Below are 21,471 nucleotides of genomic sequence, written 5' to 3'. Positions count from 1 at the left end.
GTCGCAAAAAACCCCAATTATCCTATCGAAATTAGGGATTTCGATCGGATCATTGGGGGGGGGGGGGTGGCGCGTGCTACCCCCCACTGGCTCTGCCAGTGTTCTTGTTAATTGCCCTTGTGCATCACGACCCAACGCTGCAGCGGCATCAAAAGCAATCGCCTGAGAACGTTTTGAACCTAAAAAAAACGGTTTCTGCTCCACTGTCACGTGACGTAAAGATTTCTATCCAAGTTTGAATCAACAATCCGAAAGTGACGTCACGTAATACAAAGACAAAGTTCCCCCGTGTAGCCTCTGACACGCTGTTGGGGCAAGTGCTGTTAGGCGAGCAGCACGCATGCCCGGCCGCCTTTGCCTCCCCCAGTGCTACTGTTTGCACATCGCACCAGGTACCGATTCAAGGTGGAGTCGACCGGCGGAGGAGACCCAGGGCCGGTTCCAATATTCGCCCTCGTAATTGATTGTGATCGGGAATCGAACTCGGGTCGCTCAAAACACTGCACTGCCGCTCCCTCTGCAAAGACAAAGATTCCCCGTACGGACTTAACAAATTGTAGGGGCAAGTGCTGTTAGGAAGCACATATGAAGGCCGGCACGGCACACGATTGGGGTGGGTAGACCGAACCACGCTCAGCCGCCTTTATCTGCTTCCTGGCGATGCATCTATGTAAAACTTCATTGGAACCTCCTTTGCCAGTAGCAAAATATGATAATAGTTTTTACCCTTTTATCTGGCAACAAAACTGACACCTTTTTAAATCTTTTATATTAAGTTCGCTTGCTTGCTTGCGTGCTTGCGTGCTTGCTTGCTTGCTTACGACCGTGCAAATCTGTCGGTCGTTTTTTAACCCACTTCCCGTGATCCAATCGAGCTGATATTTTGCACACAGACTCGTTGTGCGTGACAATTAATTTTGGTGAAATTTTTTTTCCAAAATTTTACACTGTTTAGGGAAAAAAATTTAAATATTGATTTACCAATTGCTTAATGGTGGCAGACAATCATCTGACCCATAGGTGGCAGCCATCTCAAGCCAGAGGACAAAAGGACTCTAGCCGCCACGCATATAAAGGATTTATAGTGAAAAACTTTGTTTTTACGGGTTAATTTTTTACAAGCTGTCTCGGGTGTGGGCAATCAATTTCAAGGATAGTGCATATATTGTTCATAATCAACGATTTTTGGGTTTAGATCGCGTTATTTATAAATGTGTCGTAACCCTCCACCACCCGACACGGCCAATCAGTAAAAAAGTGTCACGTTGACAAAAGACAAATAGTTCACTGCTTTAGCCCACCGGTGTGTTGAAGCGTGAAACCACAACATTTACAGTTTGAGTAGCACGACGTTTCGCTGGTAATTGCATCCAGCATCATCGGGCAATTCGCGAGAATTGCCCATTCTGGCGAATTGCCCGATGATGCTGGATGCAATTACCAGCGAAACGTCGTACAACTCAAACTGTAAATGTTGTGGTTTCACGCTTCAACACACCGGTGGGCTAAAGCAGTGAACTATTTGTCTTTTGTCAACGTGACACTTTTTTACTGATTGGCCGTGTCGGGTGGTGGAGGGTTACGACACATTTATAAATAACGCGATCTAAACCCAAAAATCGTTGATTATGAACAATATTGGTCGCGAAAGCCTACGTGTTAAAGTGCATATATTATCAGAGTTGTGTTTTTTGCTTGCATTCCGACCGCAGGTATTGTGGTCAATGTAAACATGAAACCTTGTTAAAAAGGTGCCAGTTTTGTTGCCAGATAAAAGGGTAAAAAAACAATTATCATATGTTAAACTTCTTCCGCACCGTACTTTGCCAACCGTCGTAATCGGAGGTGCGGGGGATGTTTTACACACCGCACCAGTTACTCACTTTGATGCTGAGTCGACCTAGGGGAGGCCCAGTACCGGTTCAAATAATGGTCACTTGTGTTGGCCCTGAGTAGAAATCGAATTCGTATCGCCACATAGACACAGTGTCTCTTAGGGCTGTTGCTGTTGTTGCTGTTGTTTTGTTAACACAGTTGCTCAGCACAGGCCCCCAGGGCCCAACGTTGGGCCAACGTTGGTCCCCAACGTTCCGCGTCGACTGGGTAACAGCCACGCGAGGCAATGCGTTACCCCACCACGTGACCTCTCGCGTTACCGCCACGTGACCTCTCGCGCTACCAACCACGAGACTTCTCGCGTTACCACCACGTGACCTCTCGCGTTACCGCCACGTGACCTCTCGCCTTACCCACCAAGTTACCTCTCGCGTTACCCCACCACGTGACCTCTCGCGTTACCAACCACGTGACCTCTCGCGTTACCAACCACGTGACCTCTCGCGTTACCAACCACGTGACCTCTCGCGTTACCAACCACGTGACCTCTCGCGTTACCAACCACGTGCCCTCTCGCCTTACCCACCAAGTTACCTCTCGCGCTACCAACCACGTGCCCTCTCGCGCTACCACCACGTGACCTCTCGCCTTACCCACCAAGTTACCTCTCGCGTTACCCCACCACGTGACCTCTCGCGTTACCAACCACGTGACCTCTCGCGCTACTACCACGTGACCTCTCGCGTTACCACCACGTGACCTCTCGCGTTACCAACCACGTGACCTCTCGCGCTACTACCACGTGACCTCTCGCGTTACCCCACCACGTGACCTCTCGCGCTACCGCCACGTGACCTCTCGCGTTACCACCACGTGACCTCTCGCGTTACCACCACGTGACCTCTCGCGTTACCACCACGTGACCTCTCGCGCTACCGCCACGTGACCTCTCGCGTTACCACCACGTGACCTCTCGCGTTACCAACCACGTGACCTCTCGCGCTACCGCCACGTGACCTCTCGCGTTACCACCACGTGACCTCTCGCGTTACCAACCACGTGACCTCTCGCGTTACCAACCACGTGCCCTCTCGCGTTACCACCACGTGACCTCTCGCGTTACCAACCACGTGGCCTCTCGCGTTACCACCACGTGACCTCTCAAGTTACCAACCACGTGCCCTCTCGCGTTACCAACCACGTGACCTCTCGCGTTACCAACCACGTGACCTCTCGCGCAAGCCGTGGGGATTCACTCTGCGAGCTCTGGCGTCCTCGATCCCACCTGGATAATTTTCATAATTAATAATTATAAACGCAACTCATCGTCATTAATTGGCCGAACATCTTCAAATAAAAAAAAACAACTGTGTCGGCAGCAGGACCCTCCTAAAAAGAGACACATGCCGTTCGACTCAGCGTGGCTGTAATCCTGGATGAATCAATTTAAAACACGTAATCAATTGTTGCAAAGCCACAGTTAATTACCATTAATTGCATTGTTATTACTACGCCGCCTTGGAACACAACGGGCGCCGCGCGTGTTCCCGTCAGTGTGCAATGTTCCACTGCGCGTGCAACTCGGCCTGGACACGCGGGGAACTACCGCGGGCAACGTGGGAGGAGAGACAACGACCCCCCCCCCCCCCCGCGTGTAGCTCTACGTCCTGTTGAGGGGCAAGTGCTGTTTTGCGAGCGCCTTTGAAGGCCAGCACGGCACACGAAAGGGTTGCGTTGACCAGCAGTGGCGATGTTTGCACACAGAAGCAGGTAGTTTATTTGAGGCTGAGTCGACCTAGGGGGATGCCCATAACCGGTTCAGTTGATCGTCGCTGGTGTTGGCCGCGAGCGGGAATCGAACTCGGGTCGCCGGCTTCGTAGCGCGGCTCAATAACCGCTGCCGGATGAGGGAAAGACAAAGACCCCCCGTATAGCCTTAACAGGCTGTAGGGGCAAGTGCTTTTAGCGAGCACCTCTGAAGGCCGGCACGGCACACGAGAGGGTGGGTGGCCAGCACCACGCCCGACCGCCTTTGTCTCCCCAGTGGCGACGTTTACACACCGCACCAGGTACTCATTTGAGGCCGAGTCGACCTAGAGGAAGCCCATGACCGGTTCAGATAATCGCCACTGGTGTTGGCCGTGAGCGGGAATCGAACCCGGGTCGCTGGGTTCATAGCGCAGCGCGCTAACCGCGACACCACCGCTCCCCCAACACGCACGCACGCGCGGTGCCCGCAGTGGAAACACGGAGTGGATCAAACGGATTGGACTGCGGGAATACGCCTGGAGCATGCGGCGCGATCCAGATCCAGCAAAAACTTAGCCGAGCCCGGTTTTACAAGCAGCCGGCTCGCTTGTGATTTGTATTACATGAGACGGATATGAATCTACGCCGAGCAACCAAGGTCATCTGAGCGCGTTGTATATTTTTCGAAATACAATCATCATAATCATTATAATCAGCCACGGCCAACATCTCTTTGCTTGCTGAAGGCCGTCTCAATCTCGCACGACCCTTGATCGTCATCATCAGCCGTCTCCCACGTTCCGTTCCTTGGCCTCCACTCCGATGGCTCTTCAAGGGATTGCTTCGTGACGTCGTTTATAAAGGAGCCGCCGTCTCGCGTGCGTCACACAGAGCATTGCGGCTCTTGAAATATTGATTGACTAGGTTGTTGGGGGGGGGGGGGGGCGCCTGCGTTGCCCCCCCCCCCCCCAACAACCTCGTATTCATCATAGAAAGATAAAGTTGTGCGCTTGCGACTTGTTGATTAGTTTAACACGTAGGCTGTGGCGACCAATAGTAGTCATAATCAACGTGAAACCACGAAAAAAATTAGTAAATGTTGTGGTCTCACGCTTCAACACACCGGTGGGTTAAAGCAGTGAACTATTTGTCTTTTTTCTTCTTCTTGGTTCTTTCGGTAAAGTCACGTAGAATGGAAATAATAAAATAATAAAAATAAAACATAATAAAATAACAGGTCTGTCGAGAAGACAGTCATTCAGACTCTGTCTTCTCGACAGACCTGTTCTTCGCCTGAGGACGGCTGCTTGCGTTGTGGCCGAAACGTCGTGAGAATGATTTTATTATGTTTAATTTTTATTATTTTATTATTTCCCTTCTACGTGACTTTACCGAAAGAACCAAGAAGATTAATCCCTGCAGTCACGAAAGCTTTAAATCGAAATATGTGTATTTTGTCAACGTGACACTTTTTTACTGATTGGCCGTGTCGGGTGGTGGAGGGTTACGACACATTTATAAATAACGCGATCTAAACCCAAAAACGTTGATTATGGACTTGTTGATTGTGATAGTGTATGCGGGAAGAATGGGAAATTGTCGTCATCGTCGTCATTGCAAAACAAATGGCAAAGTCGTGTCGGTGAAGGGCAAGTCGATTCTGGGAATCAACACCGAATCGCCTCGTTTCATCATCTTTACCTTTAACCATCATAATCAGCAGCAGCAGCAGCGGGCATTGTCTAGCCACTGCTGGATGAAGACCTCCTCCCCACGCCGTCAACTTCACTCGCTCCTGCCTTGAAAAATCTCTCCGTCCACAGATGGCCAGGAGTGGTGGCTCATCAGATTGCTCCACTATCAATGCATGTTCCGATTCTGATCGTTTCGACGCGCTCTATCCTTTTTTCTTTCTACGATCAGTGGAAACAAGAAGATGCTCGGTGTAGTCGGCACTTTGCTTCGTTCATCATTTCGTAATTTTTTTTTTTAAACTTTGCTTTATGTAAACCCCCACCTCTCGCTCACTCTCTCGCTCGCTCTCTCTCGTTCTGCACGCAGCCCTTCTAGTTCTCTCTCTCTCTCAAGCGTTCATCATATTCATCACAGAGAGATAGAGAAAGTTGTTTGTATATAAATATAATTTAGCATCTGGAGGACTTCATTGAAAACGTCATTTCGTGTGAATTTTCTCTCGTCGTTAAGGAGATGTCCTTGCTGGGGGTTCGGTTCGATGCGCACTGTCACCTGTTTGGGATTGCGGGATCGAGATAAGGCGACACAGAGCTGCTGGCCGTGCGAGAAGACGGCCGTCTGCCGATCGATCCCAACGTAATCGAACGTCTGTCCCTGCGCCTCCGTCGTCCATGCAGGGGCGCATAGCTTTGCAGCGCCCCCTGCATGACAACGACGAGAAATGCAGCGTTCATATTAATTCTAGATTTGAAGCTTTCGTGACTGCAAGGATTCATACTCTTAGGTTTTTTCGGTAAAGTCACGTAGGTAAAAAATAAAATTAATAGAAACAAAATAAAATAATAAATCACGACGTTTCGGAGGCAACACAAGTGTCCGTCATCAGGTGGGACCGTCACAGCCAGATTTACCGTATCTATTTACTGTATCTAGCTGTGACGGTCCCACCTGATGACGGAGACTTGTGTTGCCTCCGAAACGTCGTGATTTATTATTTTATTTTGTTTCTATTAATTTTATTTTTTACCTACGTGACTTTACCGGAAAAAAACCTAAGAGTTCATCATATTCATCACAGAAAAAGTTGGGCGTTTGTATGCATTTTTTTTACCGAATTCGATTTTCTTTTTTACAAAAGCACTTTCTATTATACTGTTAGGTTTTTTCGGTAAAGTCACGTAGGTAAAAAATTTAAATTGAAATTAATAGAGGTAATAATACAAATAAAATAATTTATCTTATTACTTCTATTAATTAAAAAAAACCTACCTACGTGACTTTACCGAAAAAACCTAACAGTATGAATCCTTGCAGTCACGAAAGCTTCAAATCTAGAACTTCCTGTTATGTTGCTTGCCGAGCCCCGTACTAAGAGTTAGTACGATGTTGTTAACCTGCCCTGGGTGAGCTCCCTAACCCACGTGCTCCTCGTTCTGTCTCTCCGTGTAGCAGAGGTCCCAACCGGGTACCCGATACCCGTACCCTACCCGATACCTGGCTACCCGTACCTGGCTGGGTACGGGTACGAGTACCCGTTTGCGACCCTGGTGCGGCCGGGTACGGGTACGGGTAGGCCGTGAGTCACTGATGAGTAACCGTTTGTCACTCATTTCGGGTAGGGTACGGGTAGGGAACGGGAACCCGTACCCGGCGGGGTACGGGTACCCATTTGCGACCCTGGTGCGGCCGGGTACGGGTACGGGTAAGGAATCAAAACCCGTTTGCGACCTCTGCCGTGTAGTTGTCAGCGCGTGCGCCCCTCCGTTCACTTTTCACGTTTGGCTCCACGCTGTTTGTTATTCGCGTTCTCGTCATCTTCTGCACCGCGTGGCACAGCAGGTTGAACGCACCGATCGAAAACTCTCTTCCTAGACGTCGCATGGCCCTTCAATAGTTGTGCCCTGCATCATGAGGCCTACTTTGCCGGTACCAAAATATACTCATATGTTTGTTTTTTCCCCTAGGCCTCATGATGTAGATGCTTACCCCGAGCTCTCATTACTCTGATAGTGCGTTGTCTTTGAACTGTGCGCCTGTTGGCGTCATCTGGTCGAACATCGTATGAGACTAGGCTCTAAGAAAAGCTTGTTTGCATTTGACTGCAAGTATTGTGGTTAATGTAAACATGATTCATTGCAAAATGTGTCAGTTTTGTTGCCAGAAATAAGGGGAAACCCCCATTAGTTGTGCCCTGCTTACACTCATACCTCTCCTCTTGTCTGCTGGGTTCAATGTCCACCTGTAATCATCATTCGGAACGAGATAAAATAAAACGGTTCCGCAAAGCGGAACGCGCGTGTGCGGCATTGGCCTCCACAAATACGACGACGACGGGGGAAGAAAAGGCCTAAGGCCAAAGAGTGGCAGGCTGTTAGGGCAGATCTATGGGTGTCTACATGAGTCTAAGGGTCTATGGGTGACTATCTGGGTCTGTGGAGTCTATGGGTCTCTCCGTGTGAGTCTACGGATTGCTGCGTGTCTCTGTATTACTGTACAAGTTTAAATTTGATGTGGGTCTCTATGTGAGTCTTTGGGTTTCTGTGTGAGTCTATGGGTCTCTGTGTGATACTACGGGTCTCTATGTGAGTTTTTGGGTTTCTGTGTGAGTCTATGGGTGTATATGCGTCTTCCTATGATCCTATGAATCTCTGTGAGTTTCTGTGCTTCTGAATAGGTATCTGTGATTCTACGGGTCTCAATGTGAGCCGAATGGTCTTCGTACGAGTCTATGGGTCCCTGTTTGAGTATATGCTTTTCTGTGTGAGTCTATGGGTCTCTGTGTGAGTCTATGGGTCCCTGTTTGAGCCTATGCTTTTCTGCGTGAGTCTATGGGTCTCTGTGTGAGTCGATGGGTCTCTGTTTGAGTCTATGGGTCTCTGTGTGAGTCTATGTGTCTCTGTTTGCGTCTATGGGTCTCTGTGTGAGTCTATGGATCTCTGTTTGAGTCGATGGGTCTCTGTGTGAGTCTATGGGTCTCTGTTTGAGTCTATGGGTCTCTGTGTGAGTCGATGGGTCTCTGTTTGCGTCTATGGGTCTCTGTGTGAGTCTATGGATCTCTGTTTGAGTCGATGGGTCTCTGTGTGAGTCTATGGGTCTCTGTTTGAGTCTATGGATATCTGTGTGAGTCTATGGGTCTCTGTGTGAGTCTATGTGTCTCTGTGTGAGTCTATGAATCTCTATTTGAGTCTATGGGTCTCGGTGTGAGTCTATGGGTCTCTGTGTGAGTCTATGGGTCTCTGTGTGAGTCTATGTGTCTCTGTTTGAGTCTATGTGTCTCTGTGTGAGTCTAAGGATCTCTGTTTGCGTCTATGGGTTTTTGTGTGAGTCTATTGGTCTTTGTTTGAGTCTATGGGTCTCGGTGTGAGTCTATGGATCTCTGTTTGAGTCTATTGGTCTCTGTGTGAGTTTAAGAGCAGATGGCAGGACACTGTCACGGCAGTTGATTGGAGATCGCCCGCGCGCCTCCCGTAACCGCGTGGATCTTTATCCGCTCGTTACAATCCTGATCCAGGATCTCCGTTGCAAATCCGTCGCTCCGATCCGGGTTTTTGGTGGCAGCCGTCGAACAACCTCGCTTGTGAAGGGGGGCTGGGGTGGGGGAGGGTGCGCATCACGGGAGAAAGAGCGGTGCAGCCACGCGGGGAAATAAGAGTCTCGACACAGCGCGGGGTTTTTTTTTAGCGAATGGAAATGTTATGCATTTTTATTGTCAACTTGAACATCATATTTTTTTTGCTTTAGTTTTTTTTTTGTTTCAGACGATTGTGCACCTTTGCCTTTAAAATTCAGATTGTCGTTTTGTTTTTGTCTTTCAATAGATTTCTGTACAGTAAAGATATGCAATGGATATACACCCGCGCGCGCACTCACGCAGACGCGTACACGCACACAAAGACAAAGATCCCCCGTAAAGCCTTTAACAGACTATTTGGGGCAAGTGCTGTTAGCGAGCAGCTATGAATGCCGGAACATCACAGGAAGGCGGTGGGTGGCCAATACCACACCCGGCCGCCTTTGTCTCCCCAGTGCTGATGTTAACACACCGCACCAGTTAGTAATGTTTACGACCGAGTCGTCTAAGGGGAAGCGAGGGGGAGGCCCAGGACCGGTTCAGATAACCGCCACTGTTATTGGTCGGGTGCGGGTCTCGAATGTTGGGTCGCCGGGTTCGTAGCGCTGCGCGCTAACCACTGCGCCACCGCTCCCCAGACACACACGCGCACTCTCGCACGCACGGGGTATCGCTTCATAAAAGGCAGAACTAAAGTGCGTCTATCAAAACCCGCTCTGTACAGTGCTTCAAGTCGCAATCACTAAATATATTTTCTTTGAAAAAACAAAGGCGAAAAAAAGAACCAAAATTAAATCTTCATCGCTGAGAATTTTTTTTTTGTTCAAAAATGGAATGGACAGCCATTGGCGGAGAGAAACGATTCCAAACCCACCCCCAAAAAATCATCATCATCATCACCACCACAATCATCATCAGCATTATTTTCATCACGAGGAATGATGATGGTTAATGTAAAATAAAAACACGCCGAGCAAGTGCTTTATGACCAAACAATCACGTTGGTTATTGAAACCCGATGATGGGACCTCGAGCACAGAGGTCTGGGCCGGGGAAGTGTGGGAGGAATCTACGCCACGTGGGCTACACACGGCCCGAGACTTCGTATCGCAGGGCCCCGCGAATCACGTGACTTTGTCACGTGAGGCTCGCCGCTTCGAAACGGCCCGCAATCGCTATTTACCCGTCACTGCGAGCATCTTAGCCGCACTAATCGGGCACTGGAGGGGATGGGGTGGAATGTCCCCGCCCTCCCCCCCCCGTGGAAACTTCGACGCGTGAATTCAAATGTCAGGGCCGCTCTCAGCGGCAGCTGCCATCGAAAGACGCCTCCAGCGGCGAGTGAGAGAAGTGCGTCTTATAATCGGGTGTGGGGTGGGTGGATGGGTGCCCGCTAAAGTGACATGAAGGTCAAATTGGACCCTCAGCAAGGAGCAGGCTCGCCCGGCCCTGGTATAAAGGTTGTGGGTTTTGGTGAGCGCCTCACGTCACCACCACCACCACCACTTCCCGTTGTGGTGAACACCAACAACCAACAACAACATCAACTCGGCAGAGCGTTCACAAAAACCGCTAACCGAATCCATTCTCGAGACACCGCCATACTCGATAGCACAAACACCATCATCACCATCACCACCACCATCATCACCATCACCACCATCATCACCACCACCACCACATCTCCCCCTCCCACCACCCCCCTCTGCCAACCAGGGGAGCGAGTAACTGGGCTAAGGACCAGGCTAAGGACCAGGCTGAGGACCAGGCTGAAGCCAGGCCTTGGTTCATAATGGACATCACCGTTTTCAATGGAGCTTCTGAGCCGAAGTGCGCCACGGTGCTTGAGAGATGTTAACTACCTCGCCTGGTATACAGGAGGTCGTGGGTTCGATTCAGACTCTGACGCCTGCTGCTGTGTATTTGGAGTTTGCGTATCTCTCTCATCCTCACCACGGTGGCTATGAGATGTTAACTACCTCGCCTGGGATACAGGAGGCAAAATCCGTCACAATTAATACATTTTGGAACCGTGATGCCGGTACACAATGGCCAATTCTTACAAACGACGTCACGTGTGATTGTGTGTGTGTCAATGGGTGATGACTCCGTGAGCGTATGATTGTGTATGTCAGCGTGTACGTGTGTGTGATTGTGTGTGTGCCTATCAATATGTGCACGAGATGCGATTGCGTCTCACTGTGTGTCCGTGTCCGACTGTGGAGAGCGGTGGTGCAGCGGTTAGCGCACTGCGGCCACGAACCTGGGGACGACCCGAGTTCGATTCCCGCTCGCGGCCAACCCCGGTGACGATTATCTGAAGCCATTCTGGGTCTCCCCTAGGTCGAGTGAGTCTAAAATTAGCATCCGGTGCGATGTGTAAGCATCGCCACTGGAGAGACAAAGGCGGCCGGGCGTGATGCTGACCACCCACTCCATCGTGTGGATATCGTGCCGGCTAACAGCACTTGCCCCAAGATGTCCGTTGAGGCTGTACGGGGGATCTTTGTCTTCGTGTACGACTCGGTCTCCGTGAAAGACGCAGAGCCTTGCCGTGTGCCCTGAATGTTAACGAGTCGCAGGCAGCGAGCTGAATACCAATGAGACCCAGCCGGCAGCAGAGCCAAAGATCCCCCGTGTAGCCTGCACAGGCTGTTGGGGCAAGTGCTGTCAGCGAGCACCTGTGAAGACCGGCACGGCTCGTGAGTGGCGGTGGATTTCTCCGGTGCTGATGATGGTGATGATGGTGATGATGATGGGCTTTTCCTTCCTACACACCTCATTCATTTAAAGGCTGAGTCGATCTAGGGGTGGTGGTGGCGGGTGACAAGGACCGATTGAGATGATTGCTTCCCGTCGGCTGATATTGGTTCGTTAGTTCGAGTTAGCCGGGGCCTGGAATCGAACTCGAGCGGCTGGGGTTCGCATGCGCAGTGCACTAATTGCTGCGTCACCATTCCCCCAACACACGCACAAAGACAAAGATCCCCCGTATAGCATGAACAGGCGGTTGGGGCAAGTGCTGTTAGCGAGCACCTAAGAAGGCCGGGCACGGCACACGAGGGGGTTGGTGGCGAGCACCACGCCCGGCCGCCTTTGTCTCCCCAGTGGCGATGTTGACACATCGTACGACGCACTCATTTGAGTCCGAGTCGACCTAGGGGAGGCCCAGGACCGGTTCAGAAAATCAGAAAATCGTCACCGGTGTTGGCCGTGAGCGGGGTCGTCTGGGCCTCCCCTAACCGCTCCGCCACCGCTCCTCGCAGCCAGACGCACACTCCACGTGGCAATTAGGCTCCAGCCCACCCACCACACGCTCCCCCGAACTAACCCGCGAATATCACCCTCAACGTCTCTACACGACGTCAAAATGCCAGCAGCTCGTTGGCAATGCAGCAGCGAGCGGTTATGGGGGAGGTGGTGGGGGGTTGATTGGTGATGACGCAGTGGTACGAGTGGACACCCTAACAATTTGATATTATCTTCTTGGTTCTTTCGGTAAAGTCACGTAGAATAGAAATAAAAAAATTAAAAAATAAAAGCATAATACAATAATTATATATTATTATATATTAATAATAAAGTATTAAAATGAAAACATATTTAAATAATTATATATTCCTTTATTTTGTGTTTTATTTTTTCATTTTATTATTTCCATTCTACGTGACTTTACCGAAAGAACCAAGAAGATGAATCCCTGCAGTCACGAAAGCTTTAAATCGAAATTTGATATTAGGCGCAAATCTGGTTGTCGACTGATGAAGCTGGTTGTGGATTACTGGCGAAACGTCGTGCTCAGATCGTAGATGTCGTGGCTTGGCTCTCCAACACACGATTTGGGCACGTTCTGTTGACGTTACAAGCCGTACTAGTTGGCTGTGTCGGGTGGTGGCGGGTTTAACGACACAGTTACATATTCACGTGATCTAACCCCCAAATAAACAACAACCTGTAGCATGGATTAGACGTTCCATTTACCCCCCCCCCTGCCAGTCACGGCCCCCCACCCACACAACCACAACGATTAAAACAGCTGTGGATAAAGCAGCGGTCACATCTGGTTGGCTGCTATAGAGGTCACGCGACAACCATTATATATATACACAAACACAATCACCATGAGACGTTTACAGCCCTTTGTCAATCCACTGCTGGATGAAGGTCAACCCACGCAGTTTATAGCCATGGGTGATGGTGGTGGTGGTGGTCGGGGGGATGATTGCTGAACCATACTTCACCACGATGGTCAGTGCGCGCGTCTGTGTGCGCATTCGGTGGCTGTCTGTGGGTGCTCGCTAACAGCACTTGCCCCAACAGTCTGTGCAGATTACACGAGGGACCTTTGTCTTTGTGGGTGTTTGTATGCATGCGTTGGCCTCTGTTGCTGTATGTGCTGTGTCCGTGTGTCTCTGGTATTTGTGTACCGTATATGTCCTGTGTCTATGCGTGCCTGTGTGTCTGTAAGTGTATACGTGTGTGTGCGTGTGTATCCGCGTGCTGTCTAACAGCGCCAACACGTCTGTCAAAGTCTGTAGGGGGGATCTTAGTCCTTGCATTCTCTGTCTGTGTGTCTCTGCAGTGCATCTGTTTCTGTGCCATGCGTGTTGAACCTCGTTCGCACCGTACGTGGCCAACCGCGCTATTCGGAGGCGCGGGGAGGTGTGTGTGTGTATCTTTGTCTGTGCATCGTTCGCCGGTGCGTGTCTTTGCACGCAGAAAGAGAGACACACACACAGAGAGAGAGAGACACAGAGAGAGAGAGAGACACACAGAGAGAGAGACACAGAGAGAGAAAGAGAGACATAGAGAGAGAGAGACAGAGAGACACACAGAGAGACAGACGCACAGAGAGAGAGGGACAGAGAGAGACACATACATAGAGAGAGAGAGAGACACACACAGAGAGATAGACACACACACATAGAGAGAGACACACAGAGAGAGACACACACACACAGAGACACACACAGAGAGAGACACACACACAGAGGAAGAGACAGAGAGAGAGACAGACACACACAAAGAGAGAGACACAGAGAGAGAGAGAGAGACACACACACAGAGACACGCACACAGAGACACACACACATAGAGAGAGAATACACACAGAAAGAGTGACACACAGAGAGAGAGACACACACAGAGAAAGAGACAGAGAGAGGAACGGGAGCGAAGTAAAATCACATCACGCGAGGCAGTAATGCGATCTCTTCCCCGCGAAGGACCGAGACTCAATTAAGCTCGCACCACTAAACGCGTGTCCCCAGCGCGTCTCATGAATAGCGGCCAATGAGTGAAATCTGATTACTACCCCACGCAAGCACATGGGGGGGGGGGGTGGGGGGCTTACAGCGTTCACGATCTCAAAGCGGCGACGTTTTTACAAAGGGAACAAAATAATTCAAGGGTCGTTCGTGACGGGATCGTTGTCGTTGTTGTTGAGGTTTTCTTAAGGTCACTTTTTGTTGTGTCGTTAGTTGTTGTCGTCGCCTGTCGGTTGTTGTTGTTGTTGTTGATGCTGTTTGATGATGATGACGGTATTAACAAACAAACAAATATAATGAAATATGGTTCACTGACAAGACGGAGAAGCGGTTTCAAGAACGCGAGAATTGGTCTCCTCGAGATTGCGTGGGAGCAGTTGGAGTGTGGCCTGCACGTCCCCAGCTGACGGTAGGACAAGCAGGAGTCGGAGGGGAGAACCCAGAATTGTGCCTACGCAGATTGCTACCACCCCATGCAACGGGCGGTGATTTTGACAATGTGTCGACCTGTGACGACATTGTAAGTCAATATACGCGTGTTTTTAACGCGAGACTGTCACGAGCTCAGCACGTGGAATCCAAACAGCCGTGCTAAAGCAAATGTTGACTTCCCCTTGTGGTCTGCTGCTGCTGCTACTGCTGCTGCTGCGACTGCTGCAGTTGCTGCGGAAGCTGATGCAGCTGCTGCTATTGCTGCTACTGCTGCTGCTGCTTCTGCTTATGTAGGTGCTGCAGCTGCTGCTATTGCTGCTGTAGCTGCTGTTACTGCTGCTGACGCTGCTGCTGAAACTGCTGAAGCTGCTACTGCTGTAGCTGCTGCTACTGCTGCAGCTGCTGCTACTACTGCAGCTGCTGCTACTGCTGTAGCTGCTGCTACTGCTGCCGCTTCCGCAGGAAAGCTACCGGGGCGCGCCATCTCAGCTGAGTCCTGCACGAAGCACACCAGCTGCTATCGATTGTGCGTTCCATCAATTGGCATTCTACATTCCTGTGATTGTTGATGTTGTTGTTGTTGTATAACTTACAAAGAAGCATTATTATCGATCTCTTCAGGACGCTGTAAATAGAAATGTGATCCTGCTCATGGAAATAACGGGGAAGGGTCCCGGGACCGTACGTGTGTGTATGTTGAACTTCTTTCGCATCGTACGTAGCCAACCGTGCTAATTGGAGGTCCAAGGGAAGGATGACAATTGAATTAAGCCCGTATTGTCACGAACAAGAATGTATATATTCTGGTGGTGGGGGGGGGTAGTGGGGGGGGGGATGTCGATGACGCGTTGCGGTTGCGCCCCACGCGATGACGAGGAGAGAGCCACTCCGCTCCCAGCCACGACAAAATAAAACTGCAAAAAGCCCGACCGTGAAAAACACTACTTAGACCGCCGTGAACCTGAAATGTCTCGCCTCGTGATATGAATAGATCTGAGATATACATTTTATACACGCTCTGTACAAAGACAAAGATCCCCTCCCCAGTATAGCCTTAACAGACTGTTGGGGCAAGTGCTGTTAGCGAGCACCTATGAAGGCCGGAACGGCACACGAAGGGGGTGGGCGGGCAGCACCACGCCCGGCCGCCTTTGTCTCCCCAGCAGCGATGCTTACACATCGCACAAAGTACTTATTTGAGGCTGAGTCCACCTAGGGGAGGCCCAGGACCGGTTCAAATAAACGTGACTGGTGTTGGCCGTGAGCGGGAATCGAACTCGGATCGCCGGGTTCCTAGGGCAGCGCGCTAACCGCTGCACCACCGCTCCCACACGCGCACGCACTCACACGTACACGCGCACGCACTCACACGTACACGCGCACGCACTCACACGTACACGCGCACGCACTCACACGTACACGCGCACGCACTCACACGTACACGCGCGCGCGCGTATACACAATTGACCGGGCAGAGGCGCGTCGTGCTCTGCCTAGCGACCACGTGGAATCGACTTTAATTTATTCATAGATTCGCTGTTGTGACGTCACTCGGGTGACGTCGCCAGATGCGTGGGCGGGTTCGCCACGAGGCTTTTTTTTCGTATTTTTTTTTTTGCCCCAAACGAGAGCAGCGGCGATGGCGTTCCACAGTCGATTAAATGTTGCTCGCAACACTTTAAAGCAACTGAATACTTTAACTATTTATTTATTTACTCGCTGGTTCAGCAGTTCCACTGCCATATTATTTTTTTACCGCTTGTGTTGCGATCGAAACGTCGTGAAATATAATTTTTTGTTTTATTTCATTATTTTTCTACCTACGTGGCTTTACCGAAAGAACCAACGAGTATGGATTCCTGCAGTCACGAAAACTTCAAATCAAGATATTTATTATTATAATAATTTACCAGGTAAGGCCGACTTGAGCTCTATAAGCATTTTTTTCAGTAGCGATCCTTGGCGATCACAACCAAATTGTCTTATCGTCACGTGGACACCTACAGCAGTGCTGTTGATTTTTTAAATGCGTAGGGGAAAACCCGGAGGACCCGGAGAAAAAAATCCACGTGACCACGGGGAGCGAGAGAGAGACACCGCAGACTCCAAACATACAGCAGCAGGCGTCAGGGTCGGGATCGAACCTACGACCTCCTGCATACCAGGCGAGGTAGTTAACATCTCCTAGCCACCGTGGTGCCCGACCTAATCGCCTATGTAAAAGGTCAAGGCGCAGCCCTGCAATTGCTTGCGCACGGCACCGCTACAAGAAGGGTCTCCGTTAGAGGGTTATGTGGCCTAACTCTTGCACGCAATTGCAGAGAGAGAGCGAGAGAGCCCTGCCGTGTTGACGTCTCATTGGTCTGTTGTTTTGAATGCACACGGCCACTTCTGTCAATCCGCTGATGGCTCCGGGTGATGTTTGTTTGACCATACTTCACCACGCTGGTCAAGTGCGGGTTGACATCCAGTACTAGTTCAGGTATTGCTCGCCAATGATGTTAGCCGTGGCAGGCAATCGAACTCAGACCCGTAAGGTTAATAGCACAGAGTGCTTCAACAAAATGTAAACATATTCTTGGTTCTTTCGGTAAAGTCACGTACAAGGGAAATAATAAAATGTTCTTGCTGTGGATTTCACACCTGACGATGATTGATTGTGTTGCAGTCGAAACGTCGTGAGAATTTTTATTTTTTTTATATTTTATTTCCCTTCTACGTGACTTTACCGAAAGAACCAAGAATATGGATCCCTGCAGTCACGAAAGATTTAAATCAAAATGTAAACACTTACATGGGACTATCGTTATTGGAAAAGAACGGATAATGCACTGTAACATGATAACACATGTAATGTTCACAGCTTTAGAAAGTCAAAGAGAGTCTCCACTTGTTCGCCACCGTTGTCAACGCGTGCCTGGGATCCTCTCCAGGTTCTCTCCAGAGCCCGGAGGCGGTACATTTATTTCGGCGTTGTTGCAAATTCTCAGAAGTGTTCACATTTTTTGAAGCACCCTGTACAGTGCGCTAACCATTGCGCCACCACTCCACACTCCCGTAATGTGAACTACATGACTAACATGAGAGACACTTAAAAAAAAACAGGCGAAAATCTACCGGGACGCGTAGAGACCGCGTCTCCACCACGGGGACCTCCTGAGCTCGAATCGCGACCACGAATCAAAGTGTCGGTGGCGATAATCCACTTTCGCTGGGCGATCATTTGCGACGGCTTCTGAATGAAAAGAAAATACCCCCCCAAAAAAATCGCCACGTAGCTCAAATGTGGCCTTAACCTGGTACCATACAAACTAGACCGTATCGTTTCCAGATTTGAAGCTTTCGTGACTGCAACGATTCATACTCTTTGCTTTTTTCGGTAAAGTCACGTAGGTAAAAAATGTAATAAAATAAATGAAAACAACTAAATTACATCACGACGGTTTCGGGCGCAACACAAGCGTCCGTCATCAGTTATTTTCATTTATTTTATTTTTTTACCTACGTGACTTTACCGAAACAACCAAAGAGTATGGACCACATAGTTTTCGTGTAAGTCAACTGTGACCCCTTGACCTTGAGACACGCATCACGAGGCAGGAGGTCTGGGTGGTGGCCGGTTTCGTGCTGTGGTCTCTCCCCTGCGTGGTCACGCAAAAAAGAAAGGTTTCAGTGGCTCCGCGAGTGTTCCTGTTACATTTTAATTGCTCTCGTGGTCCCCATTAACACCCAACACCGCGTGGCAATACCAGGTGTTATAGGCTGCCGAGGGGGGAGGGGCTAAGTTCTGTGGAATCAGCGGAGAGCAGTCCTTGCGGCCGAACGCCACGTTTGTTGTACTGCTCTGCTATGCTCTGCACATCGTATGTGTTCCACCTCGGCATGCATCTACCCCCCACTAATCAGCAGCGTGGTGAAGTATGGTCAACCCCCCCCCCGCACCCTCCACTCCTAGGGGAGGGGTTAGGAGTGGGGGGTGGCCACACATCAGTCACGTGATTTACAGGAGGCTCGAGATGATTGAAATAAAAATAAATTATCGGCACTGACTCCGCGCGATGTATGGAAAACCCGCCTCGCAACCAGCACCGTTCATCGTCCAGAAAAATAAAAAATATAGAAACGTCCGGACTTGTTTTTGTCCGATACTAGTTTCACCCCCCCCCCTCCCCAAGATCCACAACTTCACAGACACAGGCTGCAGTATCACAATCATGCCCTGCTTTTTTTTTGTTTGTTTGCTAACAACGCCACCACCACCACCACAACAACAACAACAAACATGCGAAATCGTGTCTGCGGATTTTCACTCGAGACGCGGGACTGGGAGAGACAGCAGCGACCACTCAACAACAAAGCCACGTCCCCCCCCCCTCACCCATCCAGTGCACATAGAGCGCACGGACCATGTGGAGCACGTGGTACACGTGGAGCACGTGGTACACGTGGGACGCACGTGGAACACACGTGGAGCGCGCAGTGCACGTGACAGTACGTGGAGCCCGTGGAGTGCACGTGGGTGAATCCGCGTGTTCACCGCCACTTCAAGAGAGGGAGTCCGCGGTCTACCCAATTGGGTAAGCAAATAAATAAATAAATATGCAATGACATTATATAAATAAATATTCCACGGCGAGAGGTGAGCGCAGCTGCACTCCGAGATTGTTTCGCTCGCACTGCTCTTGAAATCGGCGCGTTTCGTTTCGTTACATTTCTTGATATGTTTGTGTCCATCCGATGGGCGCGCTCGTTTTGTGTTTTGTTTTTGGAGCAGGACGACTCTTTAAAAAATAAAAACATCGACCACGACGACGCCACGCTCAAGGTTGCACCTCCGAGGCCCCCCCCCTCCCCTCCGACCGCCCCCCTCAGTGTCGTGAAGGAGCAGCCTGGGCATCTGTTGCGCCATCATCCGCTGGGTGAGTCATTGGCAGCGTGACGCCACCGAGGAGTTTGAGAGAGTGACCGTGGCGTCGTGTGTGTGTGCGCGCGTCTCTCTCTCCGCCCATCACTCCACTTCTCTCTCTCTCTCCTCGCTCGTGTGTCCTTCCGTCCGTCCGTGGGGCACACGTGTCACACAGCGTTCCCGTGGGGGGGAGACGACTTGACTCACCACCATGCAGCTCTCACGCTGAGAATGTGAGTCACCGGGGGCAGTATCAGCAGTGCCACCACCACCACGGGTCCTCACGTTGACAGCCACGCAGTCGTTCTCACGTTGAGAAACAAACTGGCCACCACCCACAACTACACCACCACCAGTAGCAGCAGTAGCAGCAGCCATCACACGTTGAGAGGCAGACAGACTCACAACCACCACCACCACCTCCACTCCTCACTTTGACAACCAAAGTGGCCACCACCACCACTACCAACACAACCACCACCCCGCACAACGGGGCGGGTGGTGGGGCGCGCGCGGGCTCAGGGCAGGGCAGGCAGCGGTCAAACGTCGCTGGGTGTCCTAGCGCGGAAAGGCACGTTGGTGGAGAGGCACCCGCAGCACAAGATCCACAGCGCCTTCTGGATGTCCTGGTTGCGGAACGCGTAGATGATGGGGTTGATGACCGAGTTGTAGGTGGCGGGCAGCAGCGTGGCGTACGTGTAGACGCTGGGGAAGCTGAGATCGCCGATGAGGCTGTAGATGGAGAAGGGCATCCAGCACGCGGCGAAGGTGCCCAGGATGATGGCAAGCGTCGAAACGCCCTTCTTGGTGGTCACGTAGTGCGACGTGGCGAGGAAGTGGTGCTGCACAGCGATCTGCTGCGCGTGCCTGCACACGATCTTGCAGATCTGCGCGTACAGCTGCAGCATGATGGCGAACACGAAGAGGAAGGTGACGGAGAGGAAGACCACGTGGTTCTTGGTGAGCGGCCGGATGATGCTGCACGAGGCGAAGTCGCGCAGGCAGTTCCAGCCGAGCGAGGGCAACGCGCCGAGCACGATCGACGCGCCCCACGTGGTGGCGAGCATGATGTAGGTGCACGACATTGTTCTCTCCGAGTGGTAGGTGAGCGCGTAGTAGAGCGACAGGTACCTGTCGATGGTGATGGACAGCAGGCTGGACACGGACGCGGAGAAGGAGGCGACCAGGAGGCCGACGCTCACCAGGCTCGACGCGTCCGACTGGTACACGTACTGGAACACGAAGTAGAAGATGAGACCCAGGCCCGCGAGGAGATCGGCCGTGGCGAGGCTGCCGATGAGCAGGAACATCGGCTCACGCAGCGCGGGCGAGTGGACGATCACGGCCACGACCACGGCGTTCTCGCACGCGATGAGCGAGCCCGTGACGCACAGCGCCACGTCCCAGGGGTTCACCGACGAGAAGCTGGGCACCACGGAGGCGGCGGCCAGGGACGAGGAGGAGTTGCTGCCGTCGATGGAGCCCTCCATGATCATCGCGGCCGAGGGGGAGAGGCGCGCCGATAAGTTGGAGACGTCCTCGTTCATGCTCCGAGCGTTGCCGATGCTCGGGCCGTTGGCGGCATCGGCTCGTCCTTCGCTCGTCGTCGTCGTCGTCGTCTCTGCCAACACCACCACCACGACCACCACCACCACGACCACCACCACGACCACCACCACCACGACCACCACCACCACCACCACCGCCCTCGTCGGTCCGGCAGTCGCCGGTCACAGCAGCGGTCACTTGAGCGAGGAGATTGGAAGCGACCTGCAGCGGCGGGCGGACACGTCAAAGGTTAGCGAGCCGCCGATAAAGCACGGTCGGCTGCGTACGGCGCGAAAGAAGTTCGACAAGCATGCGTACAAAGGCGGAGTAGTGAGTGTGCACGCTCACAATGTTCGTCGATTGATTTTTTTTTATTATTTAAAAAAAGTTAAAATGACAACATCAGCAGCATGGTGAGAGATGGCGATATTGTCTTGTGTAAGTCCTTCATCCAGCAGTGGATTGAT

General features: G+C 51.2%; 1 protein-coding gene across 1 annotated transcript; it reads right to left on the bottom strand.

The window, feature by feature from the left end:
- Window positions 1-15,358: 15,358 nt before the first annotated feature.
- On the bottom strand, window positions 15,359-21,003 carry LOC144947884 (G-protein coupled receptor 12-like). The gene has a single exon (XM_078877264.1). The coding sequence runs from the start codon at window positions 21,001-21,003 to the stop codon at window positions 19,996-19,998; it is 1,008 nt and encodes a 335-aa protein (XP_078733390.1). The 3' UTR covers window positions 15,359-19,995.
- Between the last annotated feature and the right edge of the window lie 468 nt (window positions 21,004-21,471).

Source organism: Lampetra fluviatilis, chromosome 47, assembly GCF_964198595.1.
Source record: "Lampetra fluviatilis chromosome 47, kcLamFluv1.1, whole genome shotgun sequence".
In the NCBI taxonomy this organism is placed as follows: domain Eukaryota; kingdom Metazoa; phylum Chordata; class Hyperoartia; order Petromyzontiformes; family Petromyzontidae; genus Lampetra; species Lampetra fluviatilis.
This window is presented reverse-complemented; position numbering and strand designations above follow the sequence as displayed.

Bases quoted from the DNA above. Each gene is read 5' to 3' on its own strand.
- LOC144947884 (XM_078877264.1), bottom strand. From the start codon at position 21,003: ATGAACGAGGACGTCTCCAACTTATCGGCGCGCCTCTCCCCCTCGGCC.